Genomic DNA, 12,500 nt, shown 5'->3' with positions numbered 1-12,500 from the left:
CCGAGGCTCAAACCAGTGACCTTCTTGCTGTGAGGCGATTGTACTACCCACTGCGTCGCCGTGACGCTTCAGCTGCACACGAGTTTCCAAAACAAAATCTAAATATTAAAAAGGTCTCCGGATTTAAGATGCTGACGATCGCGTCATAACAGTCTAGTGAAAAGGCCCCATTAAAGAAAAGGAAAGGAAATCTAAGTCCCCTAAAGCCCACATTAGGCCTGCAGACGTCAGCGAGCCTCTGCTAATATTGACCCTCAACATTAGCCGGAGTGCTCGCTCAGATATGGCTTTATTAAAACGTGTTAATCCCGGGCAAACAGCAGTGATTAGCAATGAAAGCGTGCGTGTCCAGAGCTTTGATGTGAGCTGGTTGTGATATTCATTTCTGGGCTGCGAGACATGCAGCAGGGGATTCTGGGAAGGTCAGAGAGTTATTCTACACTGATGCTTCGCTGGAGAAAACGGCGCTGGTGTTTTGGGCTGGAAACAGCGTCGGTTCTGTTGGGGAATAGAGTGACATTCATCTATGTTTATTTGGCCTGTCGGCTGATTATGGAGCGCTCGCTAAAAGGTTTTGTTTTGAAAAGCTCAGACGCGGGATCTTTTTATTAGAAACTCAAACTTAGTTGCATGACAAGTCTAATATGAGGTACAATACAGCGCCAAGGGCCGGGAATTACACTGGTGAGACCATTTACACACACACAGACATACTGTACACACATATATAGACAGACAGACACACACACACACACGCTTAAACACACATAAAGACATAAAGATAAGCACACACATACATATACACAAACACACTGAAACACACAGTCACGCATGCATACACGAAGACAAACAAAAATGCTTGCAGACACACACACGCACGCACATAAACACATAAAAACTGACAGACGCACACTAAAACACACAGCCACACACACAGAAACACACACACATGGTGAAACTCACCGACACACACATGCAGGCACACATACTGCGCACACATACACACACACACACGCTGAGGTACACTTATAGATACACCCACACCCACACACACACACACACACACACACAGAAACACACACACATGGTGAAACTCACCGACACGCATGCAGGCACACATACTGCGCACACATATATACACACACACACAGACACACACGTTGAGGTACACACACACACACACACACACATGCACGCACGCAAACAGTTACACATTCTGAAACACACATACACACTCACAAAGATGCAGACACATACGCACACACACATGCATATTCTCTTTCACACACAAAAACCTACACATTAAAACACACACACATGCATACACAGTTACACATTCTGAAACACACAAACACATACACAATCACACATACACACTCACACACAAGCGCATACATACACACTCACACATATGCATTAAAACACACAAGCTGAAACACACAAACACACACACTCACACATGCACACACACACACACACAAACACACACACACACATACAGACATACATACACACTCACTCACTCACACATGCATTGAAACACACACACACACACACACACAGTTACACATTCTGAAGCACACATACACACTCACACATGGACACACACGCATACGTGCACACTCACACATGGACACACACGCACACACGCACATAAACACACACACACACATACATACATACGCACTCACACATGCATTAAGATACACACATACTGAAACACACAAACACACACACACGTCAATGCTACATATGCATGCAGACACACCGGCTTTTCCAAACAGACAAAAGTAAGGCTTTGCTCATGAATAAATATGAGCAATCATGCATAAACAGATATGTTAATGAGCTGCGCTGACGTAAACAATGACCTTCAGTCTGCAGACAACTGACACTAATGCTGCGCGCGCACACACACACACACAGACAGAAGCAGCAGCATTGGCTGCATTTAAACGTGAATGAATAAAACACACAGTTATATGAGACTCAGCTAGATGTTTTAAATCGGTTCAATCTGTAAACTACTTGCAAAGTTAATCTGATGCAACCGAAAAATTTAAGCAACTGATATTTAGTGTGTGAACAACACATTATGTAAGAAATAAATCATTATTTTACTGGTGGCGAGCTCTCTGCAACTCTCACATGGTCATCCACTGAGCTACAGTAAGCAGGGCTGCGCATGGTCAGTACCTGGATGGGAGACCACATGGGAAAGCTAGGTTGCTATTGAAAGTGGTGTTAGCGAGCCCAGCAGGGGGCGCTCAACCTGCGTTCTGTGTGGGTCCTAACGTCCCAGTATATTGAAGGGGACTCTATACTGCTCAGTGAGCATCTTCTTTCAGATGAGACGGTTAACTGAGGTCCTGACTCTCTGTGGTCGCTAAAAATCCTAGGATGTCCTTCAAAAAGAGTAGGGGTTTAACCAAAATTGCCCATTGGCCTCTGTCCATCATGGCCTCCTAACCATCCCCATATCATAATTAGCTTCATCACTCTGTTTACTATCTGGTGTGCGGTCCGGCACAATATGGCTGCCGACGCATCATCCAGGTGGATGCTGCACACTGGTGGTGGATGAGAAGATTCCCCCAATACAGTATGTGAAGCGATTTGAGTGTCTAGAAAACCGATATATAAATTTAGGGAATTATTATTATTATTATTATTATTATTATTATTATTATTGCATTTTGCATCATTTTCTGATAACGCAGTTGTTAGCTAATGGTTTGTTAATAGTGTAAATTTTACATTATAAAACAGTGTGAAAAAAATAGTAATAAAATAAAATAAAATAAAATAAAATAAAATAAAATAAAATAAAATAAAATAAAATAAAATAAAACAAAATAATAAAATAATAAATATTAATATAAAATGAAAAAATATATAATATAAATAAAATAAAACATAGAATAATAAAATTAAATAATAAAATTAAATAAAAATGAATAAATAAATAAACATAAATATAAATAGACAAAAATATAAATATAAATAAAAAATATATAAGTAAATATATACATAATTTAATAAAATAAAAACTGCCCATCACATTATGAGACTAACATGAGGAATGTATTTAATTTAATTTTATAACAAAAGAAAAGCTGTAAATAATATAAATACATTCTAACTGCCATTTTTTTCCAAGAGTCAGATACTTAAAAAAATTATATAAAATAAATGAAAAAATAAATAAATAAATGAATCATTGATTGAATGAATTGTTTAATAAATAAATAAATAAACAAATAAATAAATAAATAAATAAAATTAAAACTGTCTGCCACAGTATGAGACTGGCATGAAAAATGAATTTTATTTAAATAAATAAATAAATAAATAAATAAATACATTATTACAACCATTTTTGTCTTGTAACACTCTTGGGATGAATTTACTTCAGATGCAAAAACTCAGATATTTAAAAACAAAGCAAAAGTAATAAAATAAATAAAATTAAATTAAAAAATGAAGAACTAAAAACCCATCAGTCCAGCGCAGTATGAGACTGGCACGAGGAGCGGATGGAGATGCTGGTATTCGGAGATCTGAAAGACATAAAGCTCATGTTTCACTCCACAATCTCTCACAGCGGCATTAGGAGCTTTTTTTTTTTCTTCAAACCCTTCCTGCATTTTTCCTCTCCTTTCAGTCACTCCATCCCAGCCGCGTGTCCTGATGGAGGAGATTTCAGGAAATAAAGCTGGACAATTTCCTCGCCGTGTAATCTTAGAAAGTCTGCAGGGTTGCTGTACAGAGCCTCATCATTATGCATGGATGTCTATGTGTGCGTTCACACCCGCTAAAAGTGCCGGCTTTTGTTTCTAGAAAGTTCCTGTCTTGCTGTGCCAGTTCAATTTCCCAGGCCTGAACCGGACACGTGCGTGCATGTACGTGTGTGTGTGTGTTCCTTATATAGCGAAAAGCAAATGTCCCCACGAGTACATTTAAAAATAATTCTTGCTGTTTGTTCAAACTACCTATTAAAAACTTGCTGAAACAACAATTTTTTTTTTTTTTTGGAGGCAGCTTAATTGTTTCGTGTTCAATCTACTTAAATTTGTAATAAAAATTTAACTAAATCGATTTGTGTTGGGTCAACATGAAGGTTACAATCATTTTGCAATTCTTTCATATATATTAGGGTTGGGCATCTAAGCTATAATGCCGATCCGATACGCATCTCGATACAAAGAATACGATCCGATATATTAGCGATACATTTGTGACATATTGCGATGCAACACGATACGATTCACACCCATATCACGATACGATGCGATATTTCAGCACTAACTAATTAGATCAAGTTTATGAGATGATGTGAAAGAGGATGCTGTGCCATTGAATGAGTTTGATTATTTATTAACCAAGCAAAACCAAGACTTTTTTTTTACAAACTGGCTCTTCTCTCAGAGCCAGAGTGTCAGTTTACAGTAGAGGGCCATTTTAGAACATATAGCACATATTATTTAAGGATTTTCAAGATAAACAGAATGTATAAGTGCAATATATATTAAAAAATATGTATATATTTGCACTCTTTCAACATAAATAAAATTAGCATTGCACAACAAGAATTGTGATTTAACTTTTCAACTATGAAAACAAGTTTTACAAAGATATATTTTGCCACTGATTATTCAAAACTTAAGGTGAACTAGCAGTGTTATGCTGCGTTGAAACATCACTGTCACTGTAAACAACAGGCTAATACAAATATAACAAACCAGCAATCTTCTTGCTGTGAGGTGGTCAAACTACCCACTGTGCCACCGTGACACCCATTATTTTTATCATTATTATTATTAATATTATTATTATTATAATTAAATAAAAATTAACAGGAGGAGGTGTTTAAAACCTTCGTTCTCCGTGACACTAGGTTGAATATCTTTGCAGATGAACAATGCAATAGCATTCGTTATTGGCGTAGAGCGAGAGAACTGTTGCGCATGGAAAAAAAAACTTGCAATGCTTTTCTCACCACTTTTGGAGCTGGTTGAAGCAGTGCGAAAGCCGGGGATGCAGAAACACTGGAAGATGCTTTCACAACAACACCGTGGCGCCGCTTCAAGTGAGATATCAGATTAGTCGTACTGCCCGCGTATTTTACAGATGCGCGGCACATTTTGCAAATTGCATCTGTCCTGTCATGTCGTCCATCCTTAAATCCATAATGTTGCTTGCCATACTTTAGATTTAAAACTCAGTGGGGAATAAAATGTTTGTTTTGCTTCTCACGCTTTCTGAGGGCGCTCCACTAGCTTCATCCGCACACCTGATACACTGAGTTGTAGTGTGTGCACATCCGCAAATCCGTTGCTAAGGCTTACTTTATGTAGGTCGATTAAATTATGCGCCAAAAACAGGTTGACAACACTTGTTAATAAATAAAAAATACATTCTATATTAAAAATATAAGCTGTGTCTCGGAAAAATCGATGCATCTCGCAAAAACCGATGCATCTCGATTTGCTTCCAAAATTTCATTCATCCTCTGCTGCTCAACCGATGCACTCGCATCGTGAACGCGCATGACCGCGTATCGATACATATCGGTTAATCTTCCCATCCCTAATATATATATATATATATATATATATATATATATATATATATATCTCAGGGTCGCCACAGCGGATTGAAACGCCAATTAATCCGGCATGTTTTACGCAACAGATGCCCTTCCAGCTGCAACCTAGTACTGGGAAACACCCATACACACTCATAGACACTCCTACACTGCAACCAATTTAGTTCCTCAATTCACGTAAAGCGCATATGTGTGTGCGTGTATGTTTGTATATTCTGCATTTCAGCAGACTTCTGTGATTCACCCATGCTTTCATCAGTTTACACACTATACTTCTTTGCACATGTCATGCATGTCTTGCTTCAGCGTTTTGTCTTGTTTTCAATTCTGAATATGTAAACATCTTTAAATCAAGATGCATTTAAATGCGAAGGAAGGGACCTTTATATGAAGTATAAAGATGTGTGTGTGTGTTCATTTTAATGCATCATGATATAAAGTGTGTAGAAGAGAAAAGAATAACAAAAAGAATACAGAAATAAATAACAAAATGAAACAATGAAACGAAACAAAATTAAATTAAATTCAATAAAACAAAAAAAATTAAAAGTAAAATAAAATACAACAAAAAATCAGCTGCGTAAAAACTTGCTGGATAAGTTGGCGGTTCATTCCGCTGTGGTGACCCCAGATTAATAAATGGACTAAGCCGACAAGAAAATGATTAAATAAATGAAAATTAAAAAATAAAATAGAAATGCAATTAAAGGAATAACGAAACAAATTTCAATTCAATTAAATAAAACAAACAAACAAAATAAACAAATAAAATGCAATAAAAAATAAGATAAAATAAAATAGAAATTCAATTAAATAAATCGTGAAACGAAAGAATGAAACGAAACAAAACAAAACTTCATTTAATTAAATAAAACAGAACTAAAAAATAAAACTGTACAATAAAATGAATAAAACAAAAAATAAAATAAAATAAATCAAATTAAAGTAAAATAATAAAATGAAATAAAATAAAATAAAAATGCAATTAAATAAATAGTGAAACAAAACAATGAAATGAAAAAAACAAAAATCTATTAAAAAAATAAAACAAAACAAAAAAGTAAAATAAAATAAAACAAAATAAATCAAAATAAAGTAAATTAATAAAATGAAATAAAATAAATAAAAATAAAATAAAAATAATAAAATGAAACAGAATTCTGATAATTTTAAATAATTTTTTCCAGCCTTTTCACTTATGTAAACTCCAATTTGAATATGCATTTGACTGCCAATAATAGTGTTACATTTTCAGCTTCATTTACATAATTCTGCATATTTCCCATGAACACATGCAGGAAAAGTGTCTGGGTCTGCTGATCAAACACAGTGTCATCTGTAGCTGAGACACTGAGACGTCACCGCCACAGGACACAGGAATGGGTTGAAAATTAACCAGTTTAACCCAGAACACCATGACAGCAGCAGCTATATTTAGCCGGGGGTTTCACAGTAACTCTTGAAAAGGCAGAATAACATCAGAGAAAAGCTGATAACCCGGTCTGACAACACACACAAAAAAATCTAGAGATATTATCCGGCATAGAACCATATATGGTAACTTCCTTGACATTAGATGCAATATTTTTTCTTATGGTCATAAATTTTTAGACACCCCAAAAGTGTAAAAATACAGAATATGCCGTTATCAATTGCTACCAATTAAATACTTTAGGTTATAATGAGTCATTCAGCTCTCTGAAATATAAACCCGACTATATTTTATAGCATCTCAGTCTGCACAACTCAATTACGAAAGTGCTGTGCTTTGACTGAAGCGGTGTCCAGTACGACTAGCGTTTCGCTGCATAAGACAATTCTGGATCTGAAAAAAATCCTACAAAATTGCGGGCATGGAGAAAGTCTGCGTTTCCACTGGCTCGGCCTCCCGCTGACAAACCCATTTCTAAAGCCTCAAGCCGCCCGATAAAAAGCCCAGAAGAGCTCTTAAAGGTGTGGATCTGTCATTAGCACATTTAGCTTGGCGCTAAAGCACATTGTTATTTCAGTGTTTGCACCAGCTGCATGTTTGGAGCGCGTGCGGATTTGGTGGCTTTGCGCCTGGTTTTCTCACTCTTGATGCTTTACTGCTGAGCTGCAGCGCATTTTAATGCCTCTCCAACATGGCTTGAAATGATCTCAATGTGTTGCTGTAGGACTGATTGAATTCCCGTGCATTATCGATATTCTGTGGTGACGTAGAATGGGAGGGAAAGTCACACTGGATCAAGACGCTTGTAAACAAACATGTAAACGCTGTGATCTGCTCAAACTAGTTTGTCTTTAGTAGATGACACCTGGAAGATCCTCTGACCTCCACACAACCCTCACACTCCCGCAAACACAATCACTGTTGTGACAGAATGACAAGGCTGCGTTTACACTGGTGTGCTTTCATTTTGAAACTGCGTGTTAGAGTGAAAACGCTCATCATCCAGACTGCTGTTTACTGCATTTCAGAAAAATTTACATCATCATGACCATTCACGCTCACTGGGCATGCACATATTTTGCCGGCATCCATACTAGCCAGCTATTTTGCACTACTGCATTTCCTTTTTAAAATCTCTTGTAACTATTTTTCACAGTGTAACTAAATGGAAAGTGGAAAGGCTGTCTTCAAAATGCTGAACTAAGCATTAAGTAAGGACTGGTGGAGGACTGCTCTTTTAAAAAAACCTCTGCATTTTGCGCACAGGTGTCTGTGGTCCTTTAAGGTAATCAAAAATCCCTGTTTACATGGTAGTCTAGACTCTTAATCAGAGTATTGTCTTAATCATATTAAAATCGGAGCATTGGTGTCCATGTACGCACTTATTGAAAGTGCCAGATTATGTTGCAAGCTTTCAGAGACGGTGCATTCCTCTGCCTTTAAGTTGATTCCATGAGCCCTCAAATGTGTCATTAAGTTTGACGTGCATCTGCTTCACGTTGCTGTGTCAGACTCCTTGCTTGTAAGATACGCTATAGAACACTTAGTTTAGGCAAATTTGATGAACGCGATCAACAAATGTCTGACATCGCCTGTCCGTATTCCTCAAAGTTGTTTAGGATTAAATGTTTTGAGGTGGTGTGACAACACGTACCTATCTTGATGCACCCCTTGATGCTTCTTACATCCTTGTCACAGCATCAGTGGCACCGAAATTCATATGCTGATTCGGTCCGGTGCATACCGGTTACAAAGGTACCGGTGTTATAATGGCACTGGGTTTCGGAACCCAACGCTAGAAATTAGGCAAGTTATTGTATAACGATGGTTCATTCTGTAGACCAGGGGTTTCCAAACTTTTCAGCCAGTGACCCCCAAAATAACAATGCCTGTGACTCGCGACCCCCAATATCCCCTGAGGTGGTTATAAATACAGAAAACTTGCATGCAAATGCGCACACACACCAATAGACCCAAGTCTATTCTTCGTTTATTTATGTATGTCAGTGCTGTAAAAGTGCCGGAAAGTTTAGCCTGTTATTATGAAATCAATCTGCTGCATCTGACGCTATTGCTAAGTCTTTAATATAATGATTACCCGAGGGGTCGCAATCCAATAGAACTAGTAACTATGAGCTACTATAGTAACTATATAGTAACTATAAACAACTAATTTTTTTTCTTGTCAGTAGGTTATGGATAAAATATGGCAATTCTTATGGTTTAATAAAAATAAATAGATATTTGGAAATCACCAGGCGACCACCCTTCATTGTCCCGCGACCCATTGGGGGGTCCCGACCCCCACTTTGAGAACCACTGCTGTAGACTATCGGACAAAAATTTGCCCAAAGGGGCTAATCATTTTGTCCTTAAAATTGTGTTTAAAAAATTAAAAACTGCTTTTATTCTAGCCGAAATAAACAAATAAGACTTTCTCCAGAAGAAAAAATATTATCAGACATACTTTGAAAATCCTTGCTCTGTTGAACATCATTTGGGAAATATTTATTTAAAAAAAATAATTCAAAGGTGGGGCTAATAATTTTGACTTCAGCTGTTTATAGAGTTCAGATGCAAAAACCTCTAAGTGGCAACTGATATTTCCATGTATATATATATATATATATATATATATATATATATATATATATATATATATATATATACAAAGTGTATATACAGTTGAAGTCAGAATTATTAGAATTATTTAAAAAAAAAAATTTTTCGTTTTTCAATATATTTCCTAAATGATGTTTAACATTTTTTCTTCTAATTCAGCTAGAATATATATATATATATATATATATATATATATATATATATATATATATATATATATATATATATATATATATATATAAATGCAGTCTTTAAGAAGATTTCAGGGTTTTTTTCTATGGCAGAGAGTTCAAGAGAGCAGAAACATGAAGGTCTTTTGGATTGTTAAATTCTCAAAGAAATACCAGATTAAGTCACGTTTAACAAACCAACACACACGTTTAAACACAACATAAGCCAGTTTGTTTTTCAAACTCTAATTAGCCGTGGTGTGTTCTCTGTGCCAAAAACTGAGAAGAAGACCGAGAAACACCTCCGACACAAAAGTAAGAAACGACATACACAGATCGGCAGTTTACCTCCAATGTTTGCCCAAAATCTTCACACCAGCACTCCAGGAAAAGATGAGAAGTTTCCCAAGGCCTTTTGTCGGAGCCTCAGTCTTGTTCATGATCACGGCTTCACTGTAACAGAGGCAACACAACCTAATATAAATATCAGCTGACTGATGCAACGTTCACTTTTGGGTAGATCTGACCAGTGTTGGGTAAGTTACTTTGACAAAAAACAACTAATTACATAACTTGTTAAGTAAGTTATATTAAAATGACTGTTCTAATTACTATATCTGAAAAGCTTTTTAATTACCCAGTATTAAAATTAATGACTTGACTCAGTACATTAGACGCTCAAAAAAGTGACGTTTGTTGTTTGTTCAAACTATTTATTTAAAAATTTATGTAAAATTTGATTAAGATCAAATTAGTAAAGTAAACCTTTAAATTTTTTTTTTTTACAAATTTAAGTTGATTGAACATAAAACAATTAAGTTGTCCTAATAAATAGCAAGATTTGTGATTTTCAGCTAATTTTAATTACGAATATTTTGGACAAATAACAGATTTGTTTGTGCACTAAAAATATCCATACATTTCAACAAATAGAAATTAAACTTTAAAACTCTTTTAATGCAAGTAAAACATGGCTTTAAGTTTCAGCTAAATACAAAAAGATTACATTAAATTATCATGGTCACACTTTACATTAAGGTTCATTAGTTAATGTTAAGTAATGCATTTACTAACGGGAACAAACAATAAACAATACATCTACTACTGTATTTGTTCATGTTAGTTAACGTTAGTTAATGAAAATACAGTAGTTCATGGTTAGTTCATGTTAACTCATGGTGCATTAACTAATGTTAACAAGCACAGACTTGGATGTTAATAATGCATTAGTAAATGTTCAATTATGATTAATAAATGCTGTACATGTGTTGTTCATGATTAGTTCATGTTAGTAAATGCATTAACTAATGAACCTTATTGTAAAGTGGTACCATTATCATTATACATTTTCATTCGGCTCACTCTCTTATTAATCTGGGGTTGCCACAGTGGAATTAACTGCCAACAAATCCAGTATATGTTTGACACAGCGGATGCCCTTCTAGCTGCAACCCATCACTGGAGAAACCCATACACACTGCAACCAATTTAGTTAATCAATTCCCCTATAGTGCATGTGTTTGGACTTTGGGGGAAACCGGAGCACCCAGAGGAAACCCACGCCAACAAGGGGAGAACATGCAAACTCCACACTGAAATGCCAACTGACCCAGCCGGGAGTCAAACCAGCAACCTTCCTGCTGTGATCTGACAGTGCTAACCATTAAGTCACCATGCTGCTCCGACTAAGTAATTTAATTAGAGTAATTATTTACTACACTATATAACTTGTTACACCCAACACTAGTTCAAACAACCATAACTGAACTTATAAAATTATATAATGGCAACAATTAAAAGTATACTTCAAATTAACATAAACCACACACACACACACACACACACACACACAGCAAATGCACAGCTTTTTACCATCTGCTGCTAAACATTTTACTTTTTTGACAGGTTGTGGCGTAGGTGTATCTCATGTCTCATTTGACTATCTCTGACTCAGATGCGAGTTTTTTATTCATTTATTTGTTTGCTCAACAGGTGGTTTGAGTTAATCAGAAAGCATCCTGCACTCCTATAACATTTTACCACCAGAACACCTTCATAAACCAGCGGTTATAGTGAAACTTTTAAAGGAGAAGCACGCCAATGTGGTAACACTTATCAAACTGGCTGCATCGCAAGTAATATTATCATCACCGCCAGCAGCTAACAGGAGCTTAATACTATTCAAGCTCACAAAGAGTTGTTAAAAGATTGCTCGATAAGGCAACAAAAAAAGCTGTCATTCACCCCTGTAAGTCCGCATTATAATAAATAAACCGAAAGCCTCTCCTTCCTATTAGCCGTGCGCTGTTAACAGAAGAGCGAACGTGCTATTGACGAAGGTCCTAAAAAGTTCTGTTATGTTTATGCTCGAAGTGAATCATTTAAATAAACACGTGCAGTGAAAATAAACGCTGCGTGTCGGGAGCGAGGAGGAATCAAAACGCTCACAGTTCACTTTCTGTACGGGGAAGCGGAGCCTTAATTAAACTGCGGGCCAGATAGGATTACTGACTGCTTGTGCGCTGCGAGAGCTTGACATAACGCAAACAAACAGCTTTACTACGGTCTGCATGAGCATCAGGGAAACACAGATCGTCATTAACACTCTTGAAATGCTTATAGGGAACCAATCTGAAGTCTAAAATATGCATTCTTTTTTAAATATTTC

General features: G+C 36.2%; 1 protein-coding gene across 24 annotated transcripts in view; it reads right to left on the bottom strand.

Annotated features, from left to right (window-relative positions):
• LOC147834363 (uncharacterized) overlaps positions 1-12,500 on the bottom strand; it is a 332,733-nt gene that overhangs the window by 88,930 nt on the left and 231,303 nt on the right. For all 24 annotated transcript variants that reach the window (XR_015503708.1, XR_015503710.1, XR_015503697.1 and 21 more), the window contains one exon: positions 10,181-10,285. Coding sequence is in view for 10 of the 24 variants with exons in the window: in XM_087275624.1 (XP_087131750.1) it covers positions 10,181-10,285 (105 nt within the window). In the remaining 14 variants the exon portion in view is untranslated. The remainder of the gene's footprint in view (positions 1-10,180; positions 10,286-12,500) is intronic.

The sequence above is a fragment of the Danio rerio genome, chromosome 12, assembly GCF_052040795.2.
Source record: "Danio rerio strain M-AB ecotype USA chromosome 12, GRCz13ab, whole genome shotgun sequence".
Classification (NCBI taxonomy): Eukaryota; Metazoa; Chordata; class Actinopteri; order Cypriniformes; family Danionidae; genus Danio; species Danio rerio.
The sequence above is the reverse complement of the archived record's forward strand: the minus strand, read 5'-3'. Positions and strand labels throughout refer to the sequence as shown.